Source organism: Ornithorhynchus anatinus, chromosome X1 (assembly GCF_004115215.2).
Source record: "Ornithorhynchus anatinus isolate Pmale09 chromosome X1, mOrnAna1.pri.v4, whole genome shotgun sequence".
In the NCBI taxonomy this organism is placed as follows: Eukaryota; Metazoa; Chordata; class Mammalia; order Monotremata; family Ornithorhynchidae; genus Ornithorhynchus; species Ornithorhynchus anatinus.
Genome location: NC_041749.1, coordinates 92,807,364 through 92,835,020, shown reverse-complemented (window position 1 = coordinate 92,835,020; position 27,657 = coordinate 92,807,364). Strand labels below are relative to the sequence as shown.

General features: G+C 43.3%; 1 protein-coding gene and 1 non-coding gene across 2 annotated transcripts in view; both read right to left on the bottom strand.

Annotated features, from left to right (window-relative positions):
- Positions 1-25,307, bottom strand: part of SSUH2 (ssu-2 homolog) — a 39,186-nt gene extending 13,879 nt beyond the window's left edge. The window contains exons 1-10 of the mRNA XM_029051517.1: positions 25,213-25,307; positions 24,095-24,176; positions 21,325-21,454; positions 19,887-19,947; positions 16,902-17,026; positions 16,084-16,146; positions 11,352-11,437; positions 6,746-6,838; positions 4,189-4,294; positions 2,080-2,187 (exon numbers count right to left, since the gene is read on the bottom strand). Of these exons, the coding sequence (XP_028907350.1) occupies positions 2,080-2,187; positions 4,189-4,294; positions 6,746-6,838; positions 11,352-11,437; positions 16,084-16,146; positions 16,902-17,026; positions 19,887-19,947; positions 21,325-21,444 (762 nt within the window). The 5' untranslated portion in view covers positions 21,445-21,454; positions 24,095-24,176; positions 25,213-25,307. The remainder of the gene's footprint in view (positions 1-2,079; positions 2,188-4,188; positions 4,295-6,745; positions 6,839-11,351; positions 11,438-16,083; positions 16,147-16,901; positions 17,027-19,886; positions 19,948-21,324; positions 21,455-24,094; positions 24,177-25,212) is intronic.
- On the bottom strand, positions 23,202-23,341 carry LOC114806764. The gene has a single exon (XR_003754826.1). It is a non-coding gene; the product is annotated as a small nucleolar RNA SNORA7 (small nucleolar RNA).
- Positions 25,308-27,657: the final 2,350 nt, after the last annotated feature.

The following is a 27,657-nucleotide window of genomic DNA, read 5'->3' as shown; positions in this document are numbered from 1 at the left end:
CACTTACTATGTGCCCAGCAATGTGCTAAGCACTGGGATAGATTCAAGGTAATTAAGCTGTCCCACATGGGGCTCACAGTCTTAATCCCCATTTTATAGATGAGGTAACTGAGACATAGAGAAGTTAAGTGAATCGCCCAAGGTCACGCACCAGACAAGTGGCGGAGCTGGAATTAGAACCCATGTCCTCTGACTTCCAAATTTGTGTTCTTTCCACTAAGCCAGGCTGCTTCTCTAAATTTTAATTCACCATGATGGATCCAGTATCCATCTTTCTTCAGAATTTGGGGATCTCTACAAGTTGCTCAGGCTCTAGAATAGAGCTCTAAAAATGACCAGGCTTTGGGGAGCTCAAAACAGGAGGGCAAGACTCAGGGGACTGAGAAAAGACAGAAAATTGGGGAGAAAGAGATGGATAGAGACGAAAAAGGAGAACTAAAGAAAGACAGAGAAAAAGAGTGGCAGAGAAAAAAATTGGCATGTAGGGTCACCTTAGAGTCTCAGCCAGAAGGGCAAGTTGAGCTCTGGGTCTCAACAAGGGTTCTGATTCTAGTTTCCAGTTTGAGAAGCAGTGTGGCCTACTGGAAAGAGCCTAGACCTGAGAGTCAGAGGACCTGGGTTCTAATCCCAGATCCATTACTTGTCTCCTGTGTGTCTTTGGACAAGTCTATATATTATATTTTCGTTACCTTATTTATTTTGTTAATGAATTGTACATCGCCTTGATTCTATTTAGTTGCCATTGTTTTTACGAGATGTTCTTCCCCTTGACGCTGTTTATTGCCATTGTTCTTGTCTGTCCGTCTCCCTCGATTAGACTGTAAACCCGTCAAACGGCAGGGACTGTCTCTATCTGTTGCCGACTTGTTCATCCCAAGCGCTTAGTACAGTGCTCTGCACATAGTAAGCGCTCAATAAATACTATTGAATGAATGAATGAAAGTCACTTAGCTTGTCCGGGCCTCATTTACCTCAGCTGTAAAATGGTGATTAAGACTGTGAGTCCCATGAGGAACAGGGACTGTATCCAACCTGATTATCTTGTATCCACTCCAGCACTTAATACAGTGCCTGGCACATAGGAAGCACTTAACAAATACCATGTAAAAACAGTTTCCAAAGAAGAACACCATGAGCAGTCATCAATATACTAAAGAGACAAGAAATGAAAACACTAAGGAAGAAGTGAAGATTGCTGCCTTCCCTGGTAATGCTCTGCACTGGCAGGCAGGCAGGTAAGGTCATGGAATTCCAAAGTCTTCTTGCATCTGACCCCAACTACCCCTTCCCCCTCTGTTAGTAATAATAATAATGATGATGATGGCATTTGTTAAGCGCTTACTATGTGCCAAGCACTGTTCTAAGTACTAGGGTAGATACAAGTTAATCAGCTTGTCCCAGGTGGGGCTCACAGTCTTCATCCCCATTTTACAGATGAGGTAACTGAGGGACAGAGAAGTTAAGTGCCTTGCCCAAAGTCACACAGCTGACAAGTGGCGGAGGTGGGATTAGAACCCACATCTCCTAAGCCCATGCTCTTTCCACTAAGCCATGCCGTGAAGATGGTGACCTCTAGCAAAGGCAATTTGGAGGCCATGTTGTTGCCACATTTGCATGAGGAATTGTGCAAGTGTGGAAATTACTGTGTGTTGCTGAGTTGCCTCTTGGGGCCCTAGGGAGACCCTCTGATTTCAGGCCTGAGCCCCAGGATTTCAGCCCATGGAGGGCTCCATTTCCTATTAGTCTCCTTCCTACTCTGAAGGTGTGAAGGATGGTATTCTCATTTCTCTCCACCCACTAGGGAGGGACTTCCCTAGGCCTAAATGCTGCACTATGCAGCCTGTAGACTCTCAGCGTGCAGATTCAGAGCCATCTGGCATCTCAGAGTCTTTAAACAAATGAGGAATATTTCATGAAACAATCAGCTCTTTAAAGAGGGCTTGGGTGTCTAGAGAAGTCATTGCCTTGGAAGGCCTGAATCTCCAACTGAGACATGTCAGGAACTCAACAGTCCTGGTTAGCCCCTCAATTCATATTTGTCCTCCCTTCTATTCACACCCCACTTTTTCACCTCCTGACCTGCTGTAGAATGCGTGATCTGGAAGCAAATGCAGCATTGTGCTCAGCGATGCCTCTCTGGGATGCTAGAGAGATCTCAGGTTTAGGAAAGTCTATTATAGGATACACCTGAAACAGAAAAAGGAATTAGGAAAAGAAAAAAAAAACATTTGAAAGGTCTGGAAGTGCACTTCTGTGATATGGCACAAGGGCTAAGCTGGGAATAAACACATTCGAATCACCGTAACATTTTAGTTTCTGACATCTTGGCTCCACACAACCCTGCCTGATTTATACCTTTTTTTAAAATCACTTATTTTTACTGATTTTAATGGGGTTTGAAACTCCCAGGTCTTGCTTCTCAGGTTTATCCAAAATTGTTCACTTATAACATTTAGAAAATTATTCCTAAACATTCCACTGAATTATCCTTGCCCCAAATTAAATTCTCAAAAAAAGAAAGCTTTTTCTCCCTAAGAAGAGAGAATGTTTCATTTGGCAGTAAAAAGTGAGCAATCCCTCCTGGATCTACTACCCACATTTTAATTTTTCTATGTACACCCTCGATGAGTTGAGAGGATACACTAGACTCTCCAGAGGGTTACTAATTTACTAGGGGAATTTATTCAATATCTCAGTTTAGTTAGGTTGCTATCAAAACAAGAACACGTGTGTTTCTAGCCAAGGTTTCAAAATAATTTTCCCACAAAATCATTCAGTGAAATCTCAGATGGGAGAGAAAATGACAGGCAATTTGACAGTTGGATAACAACCAACTTATCAATAAAAGCATCAAATTTTATTTAATCTAATATTTTATCTACAGCATATTGCCTTAACATGATTTTTTACAGTATAAAATGAATACTGACTAAAGCATATATAGCCAACACCCTAAATCTTTTAAAATGCCTCCAATGCTCTGTAGAAAATGATCCAGTTAATGAAAAAGGAGGCCCAGGAGTATATGGGAAGCAGTTTGGCCTGGTGGAAAGAGCACAGGCCTGGGAGTCAGAAGACCTGGGTTCTAATCCCAGTTCTGCTGCTTGCCTCCTTTGTGACCCTGGGCAAGTCACTTAACTTCTATGTGCCTCAGTTTCCTCATCTGTAAAATGGCAATATCATACCTGTTCCCCCTCCTACTTAGACTGTGAGCCCCCTATAGGACAGGAACGGTGGTCCAACCTGATAATAATAATAATAATAATGTTGGTATTTGTTAAGCGCTTACTATGTGCCAAGCACTGTTCTAAGCGCTGGGGTAGACACAAGGGAATCAGGTTGTCCCACGTGGGGCTCACAGTCTTAATTCCCATTTTACAGATGAGGTAACTGAGGCACCGAGAAGTTAAGTGACTTGCCCAAAGTCACACAGCTGATAAAGTGGCTGAGCTGGGATTCGAACCCATGACCTCTGACTCCAAAGCCCGTGCTCTTTCCACTAAGCCACGCTGCTTCTACAGATAATCTTTTATATATTCCAATGCTTAGTACAGTGCTTGGCACATAGTAAGCAAATACCATTATCAATACTATTATCACATATGTATACTCTTATTAAAGTCACAGAAAACTTCATGTACAGTCCTGGATTTCTGGAATAAATTATTCTCAAGAGTTGCAATTTGCTTCTTAATGTGGACACTGGCAATTGTCTCTTTCTAATCCCAAATACTTTTTGTTTGCTATATATGTTTTTTAAATTCCTGTCAACAGGGGCCAATTCAGGAATGGCATTTGTTAGACAGATTACTTCAGTGAAGAGAGGCACAGAAGGGACAAATATGTAATTCCTATCGGTGAAGGGTTCCAGACACTTTGGGAGTGGGTGTGAGAGAAATAGCTGAGAAACGGAGTTGGGGTTGGTGTGAGAGAAACTAGGAACCTGTTGACTTCTGATTTTAACCTTTAAAAGTCTAGCGGATAATAGAGGTAATGGAGCAGAACATGAGATTTTTTGAAAGTTCAGCAGGAGATGCTTGTCCCTTGCTGGATTGTTTTCCATTTCAAAAAAAATGTTCATTTAAAAAAGGCCAATAATTTCTTTGCCTACAGCAGGGGGATAAAAACAACATTTATAATCCCTCCCGCCCACTCCCAACCCCACTGCATTAAACAATCTTTCCTCACCATGACATTTTCATCCTTAAATATATTTTCTCCTTTGACTTTAGTGAGCAGCTCCCCTGGAAAGTTCAGCTGATGCTCAGACACAAACTCGAACAGATTGTTCTTCCTGGAAGAGGAGGAATGAACAAAGGGTATTTGGGGGTGATAATAATGTTGGTATTTGTTAAGCACTTACTATGTGCCGGCCACTGTTCTAAGCGCTGGGGTAGACACTGGGTAATCCGGTGCCACACGGGGCTCACAGTCTTAATCCCCATTTTCCAGATGAGGTAACTGAGGCACAGAGAAGTTAAGTGACTTGCCCAAAGTCACACAGCTGACAAGCGGCGGAGCCAGGAACAGAACCCATGACCTCTGACTCCTAAGCCCATGCTCTTTCCACTGAGCCACGCTGGGTGATGTACCCAAGTCCTTGTCCCCCATATCATTCTTTCATCTAGCCTTGTTCTCCCATCCACACCAACACGCCCAGCCAGGGGTGGAAGGAAGACAACCTTCCACCTCTGTGTCCACATTCTCTCCTTTAAACCAGACGAAACCTCTCACTCACACACACACCACTGACTCTTGTTTATGAAAGGGCAGAGGGGAGATGTTGGAAACTGGGGTCCATGAAGACTATGCAGTAGAAACAATAAAATATTTGCTAGAATTTTACTCAAAAAAATCTAGCAATCTGGGCTGTTCTAACCATTGAGCAGAAGGGACAGCTACCCCCTTGATTCAGATAGAGGGCCCACAGTGTCTTAGAATCTTCTACCCTCGCTCCACTGCAGCCGCTCCTAGCCTGAAAATAGCACCAACAACGAGGAAACCCGCCAACAAATCTGTCAACGGACAATCACTCTCTCCCTGCCTTCAAAGCCCTACTGAAGACACATCTTCTCCAAGAGGCCTTCTCAGACTAAGCCCCACTTTTCCTCATCTCCCATTCCCTTCTGCATCACCCTGACTTGCTCCCTTTGCTCTTCCCCCCTCTCCCGGCCCCACAGCACTCATATATATATATATATCTGTAATTTTATTTTTATTGATGTCTGTTTATTTGTATTGATGTCTGTCTGCCCCACCCTCCAGACTGGGAGCTCACTGTGGGCAGGGATTTGTCACTCTTTATTGCGGTATTGTACTTTCCCAAGCACTTAGTACAGTGCTCTGCACATAGTAAGTGATTAATAAATACAATTGAATGAATGAATGAAAAGAGAAGGACTACACCCAGGAAGAGTAGATGGGGATGAACTACAGGTTGGGGGACCCCTACCAGGCTTATTCTGCCCCAGTCCCACCAAAGCCTTAATCTGACCATGATAGTGGTGGTAGTTGACTGAAATAAAATGAAAAGGTCTGAACAGTGCAATGGAAGGAAGGAAAATTTCAGACTGTCTAGAAAAAAGAGTGGGACAAATGGTGAAACAACACTATCCAGATCACCCTCTAGTCTGTAGACAGTAAATGAATATATCTGAAAGGAGATATGGGTCATGAGAAAAGTTAGGTGAGAGTGCCTGTATGTCTATAGCTATTGGCAATAGATCCTGGGATGAGAAAATATGCAGCAGACTTCTAGGAGTTCTGTGGATCAACTGAGCTTACACGTCAATTAATTAATGGTATTTATTCAACACCTACTGTGAGCAGAGCACTGTATGAAGCACTTGAAAGAGTACAATAGACACAGTAGATGTGTTTATTCCCCTCAAGGAGCTTATGATTTATTAGTATTACCATACTACTATTAATACTAATATTGTTGAAAGAGGCAGGTCCCTACTTTCTATTTTGTGACAAGTCTGCAGAGAGACCTGAACCTAGAATCCAAAGAATGAGTATAGAATGACCAGGGTAGAGAATTTTATAAAAGTAAAGGAGTAAAAGAGAAAATAGAATCCATCAATGATACTTAAAGAGCATCAACTGGGTGCTAGGCAATCTACTAAGCATTTGAAATAGTACAACAGTAGCAAAACACACATTCTCTTCCCTAAAGGAGTTTAAAGTCTAATGGGGAAGACAAGCAAATATTTACAGATCTAGTGAAAGCAGAAAGAAGAACAAGGATAAAGTAGGAAGGTTTTGGATGGATACAGAGGGAGATATAGACTGAGAAATTTTATGAATTTAAAGTCACGAGGGAGGGGTAGGGATGGAATGTGGTTTGCTTCATAGGAAAAATGATTCATCCAGGGACATACACCTTAAGAGACAAAGGGGTCACAACATCACAACATGCCCAATGGCCAAAAGTGGAAAGGAAGAAAAGACGAGAGACCATCAATAGTGGGGTGCTAAGTAACCCCAGGTTTTGGGGAACAAATTCTGGAGAATGTAGGGATGAAAGACAGCAGCTAGGGAGCTGCTGCAATTTTTGAAAAGTAATGTTTAAAAGGTGGAAAAATAAGAGTTTGAATGGAAAGAATTAACACGGTAATGCGGAAAGAGAAATTTGAAAGAATGGGTGAGGTGGTTGTGCGTCCTCCTGGAAGAAAACATTTCAAAATGAACACTGAAGAATTGTAAGAAGTGGCCAAGAGGAAGCTCTCACCTCTTCACTTACCAAGTTATTATCAACTGGATGAAGTGTATAAGTCTTTTCTCCCCCTTGCATGTCGCACAGGTCTTGTTCCCCCGCCCTGAACAGGTACTGCATCTGTAGGCCAGAAAACAGTAGAACTTCAGTTGAACTGAAATGATGACTGTAATGGTACTTCAGTGATCTTTTGAACAGGTCTTTCATCATCGAGAGTGAAGCCCACAGAGAATCTGTCAACAGGTTAAGGTATGTCATTTGTTCACTTGAATGTTCTTGGTCCTACAGCTCCCTCCACCTTTCTCCCCATCTGCCTCTTCCCATTCCTGTCCAAACTCCTTCATTCACTCATTCATATAATTGTATTTACTGAATGCTGACTGTGTGCAGAGCACTGTAAGCACTTGGGAAAGTCCGTTACAACAATAAACAGTGAAATTTCCTGCCCACAATGACTCACAGTCTAGAGTTTAAGGGTTATACAGCCACTGCCTTCACTTCCTCTCCACTAGCTCTCTTCATGACCCACTAAAATCTGTTTTTTGCCACCTTCACTCTAATGAGACTGTGCTCATTAACATCTTCAGTGACCTCTTTTGGGCCAAGACCAGTGAGTTCTAATCCATCCTAATCCTCCTTGACCTATGGGCTTCCTTTGCCAATGCTGATCACTGCCCTCATCTAAGTCTTCTTTATGGTCTTGGCTTCCCTGTCACAGTATTGTAGTTTTCTTCTTGACTCTCTGCTCCTATTTGGTCTCCTTTGCAGGCTCTTCTTTCTCCCATCATCTTTAAGTCATATCTTCACATGTCTGCAGGCTAACCATCCTTCAGAGAGCCTCAGCCTCACTGTTAGAGAAAGTGGATTTGGGGGGATATATTTTCTGTAAACAAATCTATAGCTATGAATTTTTCACAGAATACCAAAGATAATCTGGTAGACACTCTTTCCATTTGAATTGCCGGGGCTAATTTTAGCACCCCCAAATTAGGTGATCTCAGATTTAATACATTGAGTGACACTGTACTTGCTTCAGTTAAGAACACTCAGCTAAATTCTTCTTGGGAATTCAAACCCCTGCTCTTTAGAACATCTTAAAAAAAGCCGCTCACCTCCTCACTGTCCCCCGTTCACGCCTATCTCGCTGTTGAACCCTTGCCGATGTCCTACCACTGTCCTGGAATGCCCTCCCTCCTCACATCCACCAAACTAACTCTCTTCCCCTCTTCAGAGCCCTACTGAGAGCTCACCTCCTCCAAGAGGCCTTCCCAGACTGAGCTACCCCCTTTTCCCTCTGCTCCCCCTCTACCCTCTGCTCCTCCCCCTTCACCTCCCCTCAGCACTGTGCTCATTTGTATATATTATTTATTACCCTATTTATTTTGTTAACAAGGTGTACAGCCCCTTGATTCTATTTATCGTGATAATGTTGTCTTGTTTTTGTTTTGTTCTGTTTTGCTCTGCCGTCTGTCTCCCCCGATTAGACTGTGAGCCCATCAGTGGGCAGGGATTATCTCTACCTGTTGCCGAATTGTACATTCCAAGTGCTTAGTACAGTGCTATGCACATAGTAAGCACTCAATAAATACTATTGAATGAATGAATGAAATGCAGGATAATAATAACGATAATAATAGTAATGGTACTTATTAGATGCTTACTACATGCCAAGCACTGTTCTAAACACTAGGGTAGATACAAGTTAACTATGTTGGACACAGCCCCTGTCCTACAAGAGACTCTCATTCTTAAACCCCATTTTACAGATGAGGTAACTGAGGCACAGAGAAGTTAAGTGACCTGCTTAAGGTCACACAGCAGACGTGATGGAGATGGGATTAGAACTCAGGTCCTTCTGACTCCCAGGCCCATGCTCTATCTACTAAGCTCTAGTGCCTTCACACAGGATGGTTTCATACAGGCCAAGCATTTCTCTGCTCAAAGTGAGGCCTTGGTTTACTCTGGCCTCACAAGACCCAGACCCAATCCAGCTGTATTGGGCCAAAAGCTTCATTTTTGCCAGATCAGACAGTGGTTGGTGACTTGGATGCAAAGTTCACTAAGGCCAAAACTGATCCTGTAGAATCCAATCCTGTGGTGAAGCTCTGTGTTGGCATAAGGACAAACACAACTGACTCTGGGAGGGCTCTTGAGGTGGCCAATGACAGCACTTGGGAATAATCGACACCCCTCTGTACATGATATGCATAATATGCGTTCTGTTGGGTACACAGCATAATGTAATGACATCATATGCAGCATTTTGTTAAAGTCTTCCTGAACCTACAGCCTTTCTCCAGGGTGTGGGGGGGCTGGCCTCCCTCCTCAATCTCTGTCTGGCTCTTGGGCTTTTGCCTTCCCCTCCCAGGTCCCTGGGAACAGACGTGTCACTTCTGAGCCATGGAATTTGGCAACAGGAGCGAAGGCAGAGGGAGGCTTACAATTGAAATCCCAGATTTCAAGGCATCCAAAGCAGTTTTAGTACCTGCCAAGGGACAGACCAACTGAAAAAGAGATTGCCAAGTATAAAACTGGCTACAAGGCCTCCTGAGTAAGCTTACATGCTGAGCCTCTCTCCTTCTGCCATAAGTGTCACACTGCCAGAGAAAGAAATGAAGAGGAGGGGAAGGAAGGCACTCTTTGCACCTTCAAACTCTTTTGGTTTGGACATGAGCTCAGTGAGTCAAAACAGAGAAGGTATGGCTACTGTGCCCACACTGAGAACTATGGTGGCCATTTAATGGGACAACATCTCTTTAAAACAATGGCCCTAGTTAATCTTTAAAAGATTTTTCAAGGTCTTTTGATTCTGGGCCATGGAGGGTCTTAATCAGTTTGGGTAAGGACTGAAAAACTAACCTGAACAGGAATCTACCATGGCAGGCCAATGGATTTTTGACCCAAGCAGAGTTTTAAGACTCACTTGCATGTCTTTCCTCTACATCAGTCATCATCAGTGGTATTTACTGAGTGCTTACTGTGTGCAGAGGACTGTATTAAGCACTTGGGAGAGTACAATTAAAGAGTTGGTAGATATGCTCTCTGAACACAATGAGCTTACAGTCTAGAGGGGGTGAGACACTAGTAAAAATAATTTAGCACATATAATTTATAGATATGTACAGAAGTGCTGTGGGGCTGAGGGTGGGGAGACTATCAAATACCCATAGGTCAGAGATCCAAGTGCATAGATGATATAAAGGGAGAGGGAGCCAGGGAAAAGAGGGAAAACTAGCCAGGGAAAATGTAACCTTAATGAGGCTTTTAAGGTGGGGGCAGTTGTGGTCTGGCATATATGGAGAGGGAGGGAGTTCCAGGCTAGAGGAATGAAGTGGGAAAGGAGTCGGCAATGAGATGGACTGCGAGATAGATGAGATTAGGGTCCTCTTCACCCCAGGACCTTAATATGGGAGAATTACCCCTTCTCTCCACCCATTTCCTTATATACTCCTGGGGATAGAGTAAGGTGACCAGATTGAGACGTTCAGGGGCAGGGTCTAAAGTGGGGGCTAGAGAGAGGAAAAAGAAAGAGACAGAAAAGAGGATTAGATACAACAGGAGAAGGGAGAGTAGAGAAGAATCAATGCCTAATGACAAAAGCACAGGCTGGGAGTCAGAAGATCTGGATTTTAATTCTGGCTCCACCACTTACCTGCTGTGTAACCTCAGGTAAGTCTTTTAACTTTCATGTGCCTCACTTTCCTCAACTGTAAAATGGAGATTCAATACCTGTTCTCCCTCCCCATTGGACTGTGAGTCCTATGTGGGATAGGGACTGTGTCAACTGGATTAACTTCTATCGGGAAGCAGCATGGCATAGTGGATAAAGCACAGGCCTGGGAGTTGGAAGGTCAAGGGTTCTAATCCCAGCTTTCCCAAATGTCTCCTGTGTGACCTTGGGCAAGTCACCTAACTTCTCTGTACCTTAATTACACCATCTGTACAATGGGGATTAAGACTGTGAGCCCCAGTATGGGACAGGGACTGTGTCCAACCTGATTGACTTGTATCTACTCCAGCACTTAGAACAGTGCTTGGCACACAGTAAGCACTTAACCAGTATCATAATAATAATAATCATTATTATTGATCTACCCCACAGATTAGAACAGTGCTCGACACAAAGTAAATGCTTACCAAACACTATAAAAAAGTACTCACCATCATTGCCCCCATCTTCGTCCACCACCACCCTCCCAGTCAGAATTGGTAGTGTCTTTGACAGTGGATCCAACAGCTGTGTGGATCAACTGACCAGCATAGGACTGTGTATAAATGGGAGTGTGGGGCAGGCATGAACACATAGTTTCAGCTGCCCCAGAAACTCACACTTCTCAAGGCTGCAGGATGGGCCAGTTCAATGGTGGAGAGTATGGCAGAGACTGCAGTGGGTTCCCTCTTGCAGTGTCACCAGTGCCATCATGGCTGCTGGCCCATTGGGGCCCCTCTCATCACCCCAGCCAAAGGCAGGCACCCCGGAAGGTCCCAATTAGGTATTTCTGGCACCAAATGAAATCCCCAAATTCGTTACCAGCCAACCTCTAGTCTAGTATTGATTTGGAGGCCCAGGCATGGAGTCGATAAAGTTGCAGTACTTCTTCTATACTGGACCTTTGGATACCGGCTTACATACCTTTTACGGCCAGAACCTGAACACATCTGGCACCGCCTTTGTTGCTTTGCCTTGCGCTTAGCTCCACTGCAGGTGGCACACCTCATCTGGAAACAAACCCACGAGTGACAAACATGCATCAGAACCCAACAGATGACTAAACCTGGGTTGGAGTCACAGCCACAAAACCAGTGACGTTTCTATAAAAACTGCATTTTCATTGCACTTGCACAACCCATTTTCAGAACACTTTCCCTGGAGGCTATGCAGTTGCCCTTTCTGTCTGGGAAAAGGCTATTACTTGCATATCCTCCTTACAGTAACCCAATGACCCCACCTTAGGTGGGACAGCCCCGTGATTTTGGTTACCATTTTACCTGCCACATTTTAGCTAGAAGGACACATTAAGATCCTGTTTTAGCTGTAATAGTGGTGGGTGGTAACTATAGGGACAGCTGTGTTCAAGGTGTAACCTTTCCTATTGTTCATCTGATTACCTCGGGCTCCCACTGCTGACACTGACTTGCCAGGGCATTTCCACCCTTAGCCCTTCCTCCCAAATGTACCCAGGGAGGTGAGCTGTGTTCTCTTCCCTTGTTGATTCTGGGCATTTACATCCAGCCAGGTGAATGGATCCTCGTGACTCAGGTGATGATGGAAGTAAAATGGAGCTAGGTCAGGCCCTGGCGGTTCAGCTCTCCCCTGCATGGTGGGGCCCACAGAAGATGCTGCCATAGCTCAGTGTTCTAAAAGATCAATGCAATCCTTTGTACTGCTGTGGGCAAGGTGATGACACCTATCCCCATATAATAATAATGATGGTATTTGTTAAGCACTTACTGTGTGCCAAGCACTAGTGTTCATTCATTCAATAGCATTTATTGAGCGTTTATTATGTGCAGAGCACTGTACTAAGCGCTTGGAATGTACAATTTGGCAACAGATAGAGACAATCCCTGCCCAATGATGGGCTTACAGTCTAATTGGGGGAGACAGATGGACAAAAACAAGACAACATAATCATGATAAATAGAATCAAGGGGATGTACACCTCATTAACAAAATGAATAGGGTAATAAAAATATATACAAATGAGCACAGTGCTGAGGGGAGGGGAAGGGAGAAGGGGAGGAGCAAAGGGAAAGGGGGGAAAGGGGGCTTAGCTGAGGGAAGGTGAAGGGGGGGGAGGGGGAGGGAGCAGAGGGCAGAGGGGGGGCAGAGAAGGAGCAGAGGGGGAGCAGAGAAGGAGCAGAGGGAGCAGAGGGAAAAGGGGAAGCTCAGTCTGGGAAGGCCTCTTGGAGGAGGTGAGCTCTCAGTAGGGCTTTGAAGAGGGGAAGAGAGTTAGTTTGGCGGAGGTGAGGAGGGAGGGCATTCCAGAACAGCGGGAGGACGTGGGCCAGGGGTCGACGGTGGGATAGGCGAGAATGGGGGACGGTGAGGAGGTGAGCGGCAGAGGAGCAGAGCATGCAGGGTGGGCAGTAGAAAGAGAGAATGGAGGAGAGGTAGGAGGGGGCAAGGTGATGGACAGCCTTGAAGCCTAGAGTGAGAAGTTTTTGTTTCATGCAGAGGTTGATAGGCAACCACTGGAGGTTTTTAATTAGGGGAGTGATATGCCCAGAGTGTTTCTGCAGGAAGATGATCCAGGCAGCGGAATGAAGAAAAGACTGGAGTAGGGAGAGACTGGAGGAAGGGAGATCAGAGAGAAGGCTAACACAATAAACCAGCCGGGATAATATGAGAGCTTGTACCAGTACGATAGCCGTTTGGGTGGAGAGGAAAGGGCGGATCTTGGCGATATTGTAAAGGTGAGACTGGCAGGCACTGATGACGGATTGGATGTGTGGGGTGAATGAGAGAGCTGAGTCAACGATGACACCAAGGTTGCGGGCTTGAGAGACGGGAAGGATGGTCATACCATCCACAGCGATAGGGAAGTCAGGAAGAGGACAGGGCTTGGGAGGGAAGATAAGGAGCTCAGTTTTGGGCATGTTGAGTTTTAGGTGGCGGGCAGACATCCAGGAGGAGATGTCCTGGAGGCAGGAGGAGATACAAGCCTGAAGGGAGGGGGAGAGAACAGGGGAGGAGATGTAGATTTGAGTATCATCTGCATAGAGATGATAGTTGAAGCCGTGGGAGCGAATGAGTTCACTGAGGGAGTGAGTGTAGATGGAGAACAGAAGAGGGCCAAGAACTGACCCTTGAGGAACCCCTACAGTTAGAGGATGGGAGGGGGAGGAGGAGCCCACGAAGGAGACAGAGAATGAATGGCCAGAAAGATAAGAGGAGAACCAGGAGAGGACGGAGTCCGTGAAGCCAAGGTGAGATAAGGTGTGGAGGAGAAGGGGATGGTCGACAGTGTCAGAGGCAGCTGAGAGGTCAAGGAGGATTAGGATAGAGTAGGAGCCATTGGATTTGGCAAGAAAAAGGTCATGGGTGACCTTTGAGAGAGCAGTCTCGGTAGAGTGGAGGGAGCAGAAGCCATATTGGAGGGGGTCCAGGAGAGAGTTGGAGTTGTTCTAAGCGCTGGGATAGATACAAGGTTATTAGGCTGTCCCAGGTGGGGCTCACAGTCTTAATCCCCATTTTACAGATGAGATAACTGAGGCACAAAGAAGTTGAGAGACTTGCCCAAAGTCACACAGCTGACAAGTGGCGGAGCTGGGATTAGAACACACAACCTCTGACTCCCAAGCCCGTGCTCTTTCCACTAATCCTCACTGCTTCTCTTCTAATTGGGATGGCCCCTTCCCTTTCTGGAAGTAGATCCACCCAGAAGTGAAGAAGAATACAATGGAATACGTCCATTGTTTCTAATGATTAAAAGACTGTGGTACTCTCCAGAGTGCTTAGTACAGTGCTCAGCACATAGTAAGGTCTCAGTAAATACCATCGATATTTGATAATACCAAGTGGCCATTATATTTGGTAGATAGATATTTTCTTAGTAATATTTGGATTTCTATTTGTAGTCAGGTTTGGGCCTCAGACTTGTAATCAACTATAGTGATAATAATAACAATAATAGTATTCATTCAATCATATTTTTTGAGCACTTACTGTGTGCAGTATCTACACCATGGGGTAGATCCAAGATAACAAGATCAGGTACAATCCCTGCCTCCATATGGGGCTCACAGTCGAAGTAGGAAGGAAAACAGATGTTTTATTTTATTTATTTGTGTGTTTGTGTGTGTGTGTGTGTGTGTGTGTCGCAGAGGCTGGGTGGGTGGGGATTTGTTAAGCATTTACTATTTGCCAGGCATTGTACTAAGTGCTGGTGTAGATACAAGCTAATCAGGTTGGACACAGTCCATGTTCCACATGGGGCTCATAGTAGTAATCCCCATTTTACAGATGAGATAACTAAGGCAAAGAAATTAAGTGATTTGCCCAAGGTCACACAGCAAACAAGTGGTAGAGCTAGGATTAGAACCAGATGTTAGCTGCAGGAGATATATACGCATTGCCTACTTCAAGCTCTCTAAGAGGACTTTCATTCCTAGAGGCCATTCTTGGTAACTCTGTTCTTAATGCCCTGATTGCCTTTTCATACAAATTATTCTTGTAGTTCTAAAACATAGTATTACCTAGTTGAAAAACCACAGGACAGAGTCAGGAGACCTAGATTCTAATTTCAGCTCTGCCCCATTCCTACTGTGACCTTGGGGAAATCACAATTTCTCTGCCTCAGTTACCTCCCCTGTAAAATGGGGATTCAATGCCTGTTCTGCCTCCCCTTTAGACTGTGAGCCCCATGTGGGACAGGGACTGTGATTGATCTGATTTGAATTATATCTATTACAGAGCTTAATTTAATGTTTGGCAAAATAGTAACCAGTTAAGAAATACCACAGTTCTTGTTATTATTAGTTCTTGGCCAATGTTTTGCAAGCAATCGATGGTATTTATTGTGCACTCACTTTGTGCAGAGCACAGAATTAAGTACTTGGGAGAGTACAATACAAAAGAGTTTGTAGAGACAGTTCCTTCCCTTAAGGAGCTTGCAGTATAGAGGGAGATGCAGACAATAAAATAAATTACAGGTATGGATATAAGTGCATCCATAGGCCCAGAAAAGTCCCAAAGTCAAGTTCAATCACTTCTGCCAAATTGCATCATCTGTCTACACATTCTGGCAAGAACCTTTTAGGGAATAAGGAAATGTTCTTACAACAATAAGAGCCTGTTTGGATATAATCGTTCATTCATTCAATCATGTTTATTGATCACTTACTGTGTGCATAACCATGGTGACATCAGAAGACATGGTTGTGCATATGCTTGTAGCATAAGAACGAGCATGCTTTACTTTGCATTTGAGAGAACACAATCCCCACATTATAGGAGAACTGCTTGAACTGACTCTGGCTTTAAATGTAGTCAAAATGAATTTTATGACCAGGTACCACTTTAAAAGGTCATTTGTGAAAGGTATCTTTGAAGCTGATAACTTTAACATGAGACATTTAACATGACCAGTTCAATTCTAACATTTGCTTGGATTTTGTTTTTCCCCCAGAAAGAATGTATTGTCCTTGGGAAGCTCATTCTCCACAGTTGGAATTTATTTCATAGTATAGATTTTCTCTTTCAGTCTTTTTTTTTAAAAACTTGTAGGTAACATCTCTTTTCATCTGTTATCTTTGCAGAGGAAATCTGATCCTGCCAAGTTCAAGACTAGAATGGCAATAAAGTGAGGAATCAAAGGGAAGGACCTGAGCTTTATCTCAAAGAAGCAGTAGCCACAACTCACCATGCCTGCACCGTGGCACCCACTGCACTTGTATCGTCCACGACCATAGCATTTGTGGCATTCCTGAAAGCACAATGTTCTCTGTGTAACAAGGCCCAAGGCTATTGGCAAATAGCACGAGGTTGGTCTTCAGTCAATGTAATGGAACCAGCATTTCGTTGGATAGTTACCCATGGTGGACTTTTCTTGGGCAACGGACTAGTACTGGATCCTTTTCCCCACAAACCAGTTGAGGTTGTGTTTCCCAGCACCCTCTCCCCATGGCAACCGAAAATGGTGCCAGATACATCAGTCATCCAATGGTTTTTATTAACCACTTGCTGCGTGCAGAACACTGTACTAAGCATTTGGGAGAGTACAATAAAACAGAGTTGGTAGACCTGTTCTCTACCCACCACGAGCTTATAGTTTAGACTCATGCCAGATCTAACAATCTAGGAAAGGCATTTCAGGGCTGAGATTCTTGCTAATAATTGTTAACAATTCTCTATTAAACAGACCATCCAGAGTAATTCAGGAAGGTTTATGAAAACTTTGACTATTCTCCTCTCCCAGTCATGAGGGCAAGCTGGTTTACCAGGGTGGGGGGCTTGAACCATTCTTGCTGCTTCATGCATGGTTGTATATGACCCATTGCCACAATAGGGTATGTAATCTGAAAAGAAAGCATGGGATGGGACAATCCAAGATGAAACTGTCACCAAGATTTTCTGTCCTGGCCACCATGCTCCTGCCCCACCCCACAAAGTATAAGATGGCTTCTAGGAGAAGGAACAGAGGCAAGAAATACAAATAGTCTAAATACATCATCATTTTACCTTGACTGTTGAAGAATGAGGAACTTGTAACTTCTTGGTTTCCTCCTGAAACATTGGAGGAACTTGCACCTTAATGTCCCAAGGTCGGGGAGAGGTTCCTTTTTGGGGACCATCTACTGAGTGATCTGATACAAGAAGAAAATCTCCATGAGCCTGCTAGTTTATTTTATATGTGAGTGATCATTCATTCATTCAATCATATTTAATGAGCGCTTACTGTGTGTAGAGCACTGTACTAAGCACTTGGGGGAGTACATTACAACAATAAACAGTCACATTCCCTGCCCATAACAAGCTTACAGTCTGGAGGCCAGGGGGAGGGAGAGACAGACATCAGTACAAATAAATAAAATAAAATTACAGCTATGTATATAATTGCTGTGGGGCTGGAAGGGGGGAAGACCAAAGGGAGCAAGTCAAGGTGATGCAGGAGTGGGAGATGAGGAAAAGCGAGGCTTAGTCTGGAAAGGCCTCTTGGAGGAGATGTGCCTTGAGTACGGATTTGAAGCGGGGAGAGTAATTGTCTGTTGGATTTGAGGAGGAAGGGCATTCCAGGACAGAGGCAGAATGTGGGCTAGGGGTCGGCAGCGAGACAGGCGAGATCGAGGCACAGTGAGGTCAGTACTAGAAGTGTATGGCCTGGGTTGTAGAAGGAGAGAAGAGAGGTGAGGTAGGAGAGGGCAAGGTGACGAAGTGCTTTAACGCCAATGGGGAGGAGCTTTGTTTGATGTGGAGGTGTATGGGAAACCACTGGAGTTTTTTGAGGAGCAGGGTGATGTGTCCTGAACGTTTTTGTAGAAAAATGATCCAGGCAGCAGAGCAAAGTATGGACTGAAGTGGGGAGAAACAGGAGGCTGGGAGGTCAGTGAGGAGGATCATGTAATAATCCAAGCGGGATAGGATGAGTGAGTATATTAATGTGACAGTAGTTTGGATGGAGAGGAAAGCTGTCTTCCATTCCTGGTTTGGTTGCTGGTCACTGCCTATGAATGCAAGTGCTCTTGTGGCTAGCTGCTTTACTGGATCATGAGCTATAACCCTAAAACCTACTCTCCTTTGGCGATTATCCAGAAACGGCAGTGCTACTGCAGTTCCAATCTCCTGAAGAGGAGATTATGGAGAGGAGGAAGTGGAGAAAAGTGGAATACTAAAAAGACATTATCCCCCTCAATTTGCAATGCTCTGCTAGTGCGCTAGGCCAAATTAGGGGAGGAGCATAAGCTTTAAGAATGAGCCTCCTTGGAGAGGTTGACATAGCTATCAGTCAATTGACTGATATACTTACTGAGCATTTACTGTGTGCAGAGCACTGTACTAAATGTTTGGGAGAGTAGAATATAATAGAGTTGGTAGACGTTCCAGAATGATCTCATTCTCTTCCACTTTAAAATCAAATTTTCTGTTTTAATTCTAGCATACACACTCTCTGCAGCCATAGCAAAATGTGACCAGATGTTTTGCATTAGGAATTCTATCCTTCCACCCGAAAAGTCTTTGGTAGGATCCATTAAGATCCCACTCTCAGCTGGTGAGGTGCAGGGGAGGGTTTCAAAAAGGGACTGGCAGCAATAACATAGATGCAAAGAGCAAGGAGAGGAGCAGTTGTCCAACTTTCTCCTCTTCCTTTTCTATTCAAAGATGGGCTGGGAAAACTGTGCCTTCCCTTCCTGTTTCATTCCAAAATATATGGTCATAATCAAGCAATCAATTGTACTTACCAACCACTTACTGTGTGCAGAGCACTGTACTAAGCACCTGGTAGTGTATAATGCAACAGAATTAGTAGACATTTCCTGCCCACAATAAGCTTACAGTCTAGAGGGGGAGACAGGCATTAAAATAAGTTATGGGTTAAACTTAAGTGCTGTGGGCTGACGGTGAGGTGAATATCAAGTGCTTCAGGGATACAAAGCCAAATGGGAAAGTGATGCAGAAGTGAAAGAGAATAGGGGAAAATGAGAGCTTAGCTGGGCAAGGCCTCTAGTTGTAATTGGGAAAGTTATGTCATGTACTGAACTAGTAAAATCATCATGAGCTTGCAATCAATATTAGATGGTTTATCTACTGTCAAATAATAGTCATCTATTAAATAATCCAAGAAGGGATAAATTGGTTTGCAGCAAAAAGTTAAAACTAAACCTAAAATCTGGGTATGTCAACCACAAAGTGCCAGAGTTGAACAATGCTAGGATGTAGGAATAAAATTGGTCAAATCTTGAGGTAATTCTCCCTTAGACTCTACTATTAGGAGCCCCACAACTAGAGTGCGATATGGAAAATTTGGAGACATTCCAGAAAAAAGTAACAAAAGTAATTAGGATTTGTCAAGGAGATTGGAGCAAATATATGATCCTTCTTACCTCTTTATCCTCTTCTTCCCTCCACCATTTTCTCCCTTCTTCCTTCCCACTTCTCCAATCCTTTGTACATTCCTTTTCAACCCTTATTTCTCTCTCTCTCTTTTTCCATCTTTCTGACCCACTCCCTCTCTATGCCCCTCTACTCCTGCCCCAATTCCCTTCTGCCTAATATACCTTTCTACAGCCCCTAGATTCTATGCTATATGTTGTATATTTTTTAATCCCATGTCTCAGGAAGGATCAGAGTGGCTTCAGCATGGCCTAGTGGATGGAAGACAGACCTGGGAGTCAGGAGATCTGGGTTCTCACCCTGCCTCTGCCCCTTACCCACTGAGTGACCTGGGGCAAGTTACTTAACTTTTCAGTGCCTCAGTTTCCTCAATTATAATGTAGGTATTCAAGACCTGTTTTCCCTCTCCCTTAGACTATGAGGCCCATGAAGGACAGGGACTGTGTCAAACTTGATTATCTTGTAACTACCTTAGCACTTCGTAGGTACTAAATACATACATAGTAAGTGCTTAACAAATACCACAATTATAATTATTATTAGCAATATTACAGTCATACCAGATTTTCCAGATGATTTTTTTTAAATAAATGGCCCCAATGTATTCTTACTTACTAGTAAAAGGCTCAAAAGTCCATTCACTTAATCTGGATTCATTATAGGTCTCCAGTCGATACTAGGAAAAAAAAAAGAATCATGATATTTGAGTTAACAAACAGAGATCTTTCCAATTAGGGAGGAATAACAGGAAATGTCTACTTAATATCTACACTGAGTTAATCGAAATTTCACCAAGTAAAACAATACAATACTGTTGTTGTCTCTAAAGCTGGGGGTTTGGTGTTTGTGTTCACTGGGGTGTTGTTAAGGTGATGCTTTAGCTCTTTATATCGTTTTTGAGAGAATTGCATTTGTCTGTAAAGCAACCTTACAAAGGAACTCAAAAAGACAGGCCACCTTCCCTTCAGATAATAAATAAATTTACTTATATTGACCACTCATTGAAATTACCAGCCTTTACTATTCACTGGTCAAAAAAGTTGACATGTTTTGGCTGAGTGGGAAAAAGCCTATTTGCTAGGATTACTGTTTCATTTACTAAATTATCCATTTCTACACTGTTACCCAATCAATCATAGTCATTGAGCATTTGCTCTGTGCAGAGCACTGTACTAAGCACTTGGAAGAGTACAACACAATATAACTGATACATTCCCTACCCAAAACACACTTATAGTCTAGAGGGGGAAACAGACATTAATATAAATAAATTACAGATGTATACATATGTACTGTGGGGCTGGGTTGGGAGGGAAGTGAATACAGGGAGCAAGTCAGGGTGGTGCAGAAGGGAGTGGGAAAAGAGGAAATGAGGGTTTAATTAGGGAAGGCATCTTGGAGGAGATGTGCCTTCAATAAGACTTCGAAGGTGGGGAGAGTAACTGTCTGTCGGATATGAAAAGGGAGGGCATTCCAGGCCAGAGGAATGATGTGTGCAAGAGCTCAGTGGCCAGATAGAGGTACAGTGAGTAGGCTGGCATTAGAGGAGTGAAGTGTGTGGGATGGGTCGTAGTAGGAGGTTATGTAGAATGGAGCAAGGTGATTGAGTACTTTAAAGCTGATGGTAAAGAGTTTTTGTTTGATGAGGAGGTGGATGGGCAACCACTGGCGGTTTCTGAGGAGTGGGGAAATATGGGTTATCAACTTGGCAAAACTTCACAAGAGGAGACTGCTTGGCTACTCTGACCAGCTGTGGCTAGACCAGTAAGGGAGCTAGAATGCAAGTGTGTACCCAGCCTCAAACACCTCCTTTCCTTCCTCCCTGATAAGAGATTACTTCCCCACCAATGATCCTGTTGTGATTATTCTCTCAAGGGTTAGAATGGTGTAGATGGAATTGTCCAGAGAAGCACCGGTGACATTGATGCATCCCAGTTCCCCTCATGAAGGGGAACATTGCAATGACTGTATTTTATTGATTTCAGAGTTCAGCTTCCCAGGTCCAGTGATCCACCAGAGGCCCCCAAACCTCTCTAAGAAGATTTCTACATACTCTGTATAGGGCCTGTTGTTTCAGACCCTGAATGACCAGTTCTCCAGCAGCTCTGTTGCCATAGCAGCATTTTGAATTGACAAAACTAAGGAGAGCATTCCGAGCCATCTCCTCTGTCATGATTGGAATCCTGTAGATTGAAATAAAAGAAAAAACTTACCGTCAAAGTTCAGATTTCTTAAGGGTACGATAACAGTGAGGGCCATTCTTAAGGCTCATGGTCAATGCAGCACCTGACAAGTTCAGCACATCAAATGATGACTCAAATCTTTCATCAGAAAGCAACAGCACTGCACACTGACTGGAGAGTTAAGTATTCTTCACTTTAAATCAGGCAAGAGTTCATTGATCATCCCATTCCAGTCAAAAAGCTGAGATATAAATGTCAGTGGTGAGGGGGAAGTGGCTTCCTTCCTTCCATACACAGTTTTGCACTGTTCTCAGGCTGGCTCCTCCCTAACCTTTGACCTTTCCCTGGCCCATGCCTGAAATAGCCTTCCTCTTCCTATACTTTAAAACTGTATCCCTCCTATCTTTCAAATTTCAGTTGATAGTCCACCTCCTGTATGGTTTGCCTTCACAGCAAAAAGAAGTTATGAACAATTGCTTAGTCCCCCTTTAATAATAATAATAATAATACTAATGATAATGTTGGCATTTGTTAAGTGCTATGTGCAGAGCTCTGTTCTAAGCGCTGGAGGAGATACAGGGTAATCAGATTGTCCCACGTGAGGCTCACAGTCTTAATCCCCATTTTCCAGATGAGGGAACTGAGGCCCAGAGAAGTGAAGTGACTTGCCCACAGTCACAAAGCTGACAAGTGGCAGAGCCGGGAATAGAAGGTAGTCCCCCTCCTAAGTCACTTCACTTCTCTGGGCCTCAGGTCCCTCATCTGTAATGGAGATTGAGGCCGTGAGCCTCACATGGGACAGGGACTGTGTCCAACTCGATTTGCTTGTATCCACCCCAGTGCTTAGTACAGTGCCTGGTATGTAGTAAGCACTTAACAAATACCATCATTATTATTAACAGTTGTCTACCTACCTCTTTCTATATGCCAAATCTATCCTACCTCCATGGCAGGAACAATTGGCCTGAATTGATTAATTGATGGTTAGGACAATCTTTTTTATCAACTCATCCACCAAGACTTATGATTGAGCTTCCTCTACCAATCAGTGTTATTTCTTGAGCACTTACTCTGTGTAGAGTGCCATACTAAGTGCTTGGGAGAGTACAGTACAATAGAGTTGGTAGTCATGTTCCCTGCCTATAAGGTGTTTTCTGTCTAAGCAGAGACCACTGTCCTAGACATTTAGGATCATATAATAGAAGTAAAAGATATGATCTCTGCCCCCAGGGAGCTTGCTATTTTTCTTTTTCTTCTGAAAAATGGGTTGGAAATCTATCTCAGAGTGACCCAGCATGGCATAGTAGATAGAGCATAGGCCTGAGAGTCAGAAGGTCATGGGTTTTAATTCCAGCTCTGTCACTTTTCTGATGGGTGACCTTGGGCAAGTCACTTCACTGTGCCTCAGTTACCTCATCTGCAAAATGGCGATTGAGACTGTGAGCCCCACGTGGGACAGGGACCATGTCCAACTTGATTTGCTTGTACCCAACCTAGCACTTAGTACAGTGCCTGGCACATGTCTTGTCTTATGCAGTTGAGTCATCTCCAACCCATAGCAATGCCATGGACTCATCTCTCCCAGAACACCCCACTTCCATCTGCAATCCTTCTGGTAGTGTATCCATAGAGTTTTCTTGGTAAAAATACAGAAGTGGTTTACCACTGCCTCCTTCCTCACAGAAAACTTAAGTCTCTGCCCTCGACTCTCTCCCTTGCCACTTCTGCCCAGCACAGGTGAGTTCTGACTTGTAGCAGAGATTGCCTTCCACTCACTAGCCACTGCCCAAACTAGGAATGGAATGGGTATGTCTCTGCTTGACTCTCCCTCCTGTAGTTGAGACTGGTAGAGTACTGGAAACTCTCCAGGTGTGACCCTGGCACATAATAAGTGCTTAACAAGTACTATAATTACATTATTACTGAGTCAGAGTGCTTCAAGAATGGAGGTGCAGGTAAAATTCTCGTACTTGACTAAAGTGCAGTAATGAAGGCACAGATGAGATCTCTATGAGAAAGCAATGGGCAATATGGACTGGTGGAAAGACATAGGGTATGGGAACCAAGAAACTGGGGTTCTAATCTCAGCTCTGACACTAACCTGTTAGGTGCCCTCAGGCCAACCAGAGATTTACCTGTGCCTACATATCCTCATCTGCGAAATGAGAATAATACAAAATAATTACAATAATGATAATTGTGGTATTTGTTAGGCACTTACTATGTGCCAGGCACTATAAGAAGTTCCAGGATAGATACAAGCTAATTAGTTTGGACACAGTCTTAACCCACATGGAGCTCACAGTCTTAACCCACCTTTTATAAATGAGGAAAATGAAGCACAGAGAAGTGAAGAGACTTGGCCAAGGTCAAACAGCAGACAAGTGGCAGACTCGGGAGTAGAACTCAGGTCCTTTTAACTCCCAGGCCCGTGCTCTATCCACTAGACCATGCTGCTTCTCAATAATACCTAATTATAATACCTAATGATGCCTAATGCCTGCCCCTCTACCTCACAGGGATGTTCTGAGGACAAAATGTTCTACTTAATATAGACAAGTTTAGAAAAAATGGAAAAGTGCTCTGCAAATAAAAGGGAAATAAAAGTCACAAAGGGAAAATGAAGAACCACACTTTTACCTGCATTCTAGAAATATGGGTCGACATCTCTGCTCACTGAGTTTTCTCTGTAGTTCTGAAGGGGGAGGTAATCTTTGCCAGCCTAGATGTCATATTTCCAAAACAGTGATAAAATTTAAAAAGTTAATCATTGCTTAATTCAAGGCCTTATCAGTCCCCTAAAGCACCCCTCACCAACTGGCACTGCTAAGTCTCAAGGCCCATCTAATTGGCTCCAATGTAAGGAAAGGAACAGAGCTCCCATCCTCCCTCCCACCCTGCTCCCCAAAGCAGGGGGTAATCTGAGAGCCAGATTCCCACCAACTCCATGATCTGAGGCATAAACTTTCCTCTCATAAAGCCAGCTTGGAGGGAAGGGCTTAATAATAACCACTGTTGCATTTGTTAAGTGCTTACTATGTCCAAGCCCTTTCCTAAGGGTTGGGGTAGATGCAGTTTAATCAGATCAGATCCGGCCCCACCTGGGATTATCAGGCTGAGAGTGAGGGAGAATAGGTATTAAATCCCCATTTTACAGGCGAGGAAACTGAGGATCAGAGAGGTTAAGTGATTTGCCAAGATCACAGAGCAGGTAAGTGGTGAGTCGGGACTAGAACCTGGGTCTTCTGACTTTAAGTACTCCATCCTTTCCACTTGACCACACTGTCTAGCTCCCTGAGGGGAAAGGAGGCTGGGAACTCCCTTAAACTCCCATAATGATTTTATTCTTGGTGGATGGGATCCATGCCTCCTCAGGGTGGTTTTATCCTTCAGGACCCCCTCAGCATCCACAATTACCATTAAGGTGTCCACTCCGCTGTACCCACGAGTCACCTTTCCAAGGGTAATATTGGCTAAACCTAGTGGAGATGTGTCAAAATGTGGCTGTTTCAGCTTGCTAAATACCTCCAAGATTATTAAAGTGACTAAGATCTGGTTCAAATTCTGCTACTGCCACAAAAAGAATTCAGTTACATTGGCAGCCTATGGAAGTCCAAAGGGAGTTATCAGGTAGGCACAGAGAATGTTGAAGGTAGTAAAGATGGTGGCTTCGGAAAGCTCCATTAGCCTTAGCATGATGTACAGACACACATTTTGGAAAATAATTTCAAATCAGAGAAATTTTCTCTTTTACTTGCCTCCATCTTGAACGGGCCAGTCATAGGGGGCTAGTTGTTCCAGGAGATCGGCAGGGGGAGCCAGTGGACTTTCCCCCTCATAGTCAAGGTCAGTGATACCTGCCAAATAAACCAGCAGTTATGAGTCACTAATATATGCTGGGGGAAGCAGATCAATGTAGTTATAAAGATTCTGACGACTTTTCTATAGTTTACCAGCCCAATCTGTTAGAGTCTAAATGAGATTAGCTAGAATTGATCAAACAGCAGGAATGATCATCTGTATATAAATTGGGCAGGAACACCTAAATATGCCCCCACAATTCCTTGCACTTATTTAACTTTGCTGTGCTAGAGAAGAGAATTATTTAACTTTGCTGTGCTAGAGAATAATTTTAGTATTCCTTCTGATTACTTGACCAAGAGCAATTCTAGGTTAGAGATGGTCTGAATGTATTGTTTTTCCTTCTGGAATTCATGTTATAATATATGATTTAGGATTACCAACTCTTTTTGGGTACCTCTGTATCTCTTTGGACCGTCCCTCAAACAAGTTATGAAAATTAAGTCTTCCATGTCGTCAAAACTGTACTTGAGGAGAACCGGAAAAATGCAAATCCTCATACTTGTGGTAACCATTTAACACTTTAATATTATCAGAGGGGAGAATTATTCATTGGCTGTTTTTCATAATTGCATTACCTTGAATGAACAAGACATTTATTAATAATAGCTTTTCCTACAGTTTCCCAACAGCTTGGCAATATAGCCAGTTTTAATTACATTCTGAGTCCAGTTGTTTCTTTGTCTTTATGCTACCATATAATTAGACCCTATTTCCCCACTGATGATAATTTCCCCACTGTTGCTGAATATAGAAATAAATGGCCTTCTTATTAACAGGTATAACTGCTGATTACCCTTCCAACTATACCCAGTCACCTGCACAATATTAAAATTCAGTTCAGTTATAAAGGATTGGGAAGAGCTAAGAAATGCCATCTGGCCAACAATGTACCATTTAAAACAAACAGGAGGAAAAAGAGGAAAAGAATGAGAGCTGGGTGGCTGGAGACCAATAATCCATCAACTTGATGTACTAGACATCTTATTAGAGAATTCTCAATTCTTCAGGGAACTAAATTAATCTCTCTATTATTATACCTATGAAAATAAGACACTTGACGTTTAAATAGAAATACGCCATTTCCTGTGCATAATTGAACAAGGATGTCCTTGCACAACAGGAACAAAGACGTCAGCCGAATCATTGTGTGAGTACCAATGCAGGTCACTTTAAAAAACAGCCTGCAGGGTCATTGTTTTCAGCATTATTCAGAGCAAAGAATTAACTCACCAGCTGGGACATCTCAGGGAATGCATTCGCTGAGAGGATACTGAAGAAAGGGGATCAAGCAGGTTCCTAAGGGGATAGTCTGAAAAGATTAGGACTCTTATCCATCTGGAACCACCAAAGACCCAAAAGGAGTTTACAAAATCATGTAGGGTATGAGATGCCCAACACAGATTTGCCTTTCAGGAAGAGATGGACACCCACGTCTGAAGGTGGTAACTTTAAAACAAACCTGAAAGAAATATGTCTTAACCCAGCAAGTGGTAAACATATGGAGTTGGCTCCCACAGGATGTTTTACAGGCCAATCATATCAAGAGGAGTAATGGGTTAGTAGTGGGAAGCTTAGGGATATAAATAGAAAAGTTTCCAATGCTAGACATTAAAAATTAAGATGGCTATCAAGGAGGATAACTGTCAAAGAGTTCTTCCAAGCATCCTGTTGCCACTGCCAATCAATCAAATGATGAAACCCATCAATGGTATTTATTGAGCACTTACTACCAGCAGAACATTTTACTAAGTGCTTATTCAGTGGTATTTACTGAGTGTGCACCACTGAACTAAGCAGATGGAAGAAAATAGAAGAGAACATCCCTTGCTCTCAAGGAGATTATGACAGACAAAAGTGATTTACAAATAGTGGGAGCAGCAGGAAGTACAGGAGTCTAACAAGTTGTAGTACAAGTATGACAGGATGAAATAACTGAATAAAGAATTGAACATACAGATATTCATATGTACATATGTGTTGAGGAAAGGAATTAAAAAGGAATAAAATGCAAAGGTGGTTAATTGGGTTTACAAGTGTCTAGGCTTCAGACGATGTTCAATATGTGGTTCAGTTAAACAATCTAACAGTGGAACTCATAATTCTCACCATAAATTCAGGCCCCAGGAGGAAATATGATCACTCAATATAGATAAAAGTCAAAAACTAAGTTTTCTCTAAATGGCTTAACAAGCCCAGGTAATTTCAGAGTGATGGAAATATGGGAAGGGAAAAAAATATCCCTGTGTTCTGAAAGTTTCCCCAGTGTAACACACAAGCACCTGCCCCCCAACCCGAGGCCACTCATCCTTTCCCTATACACACATCTACAACCTGATTCT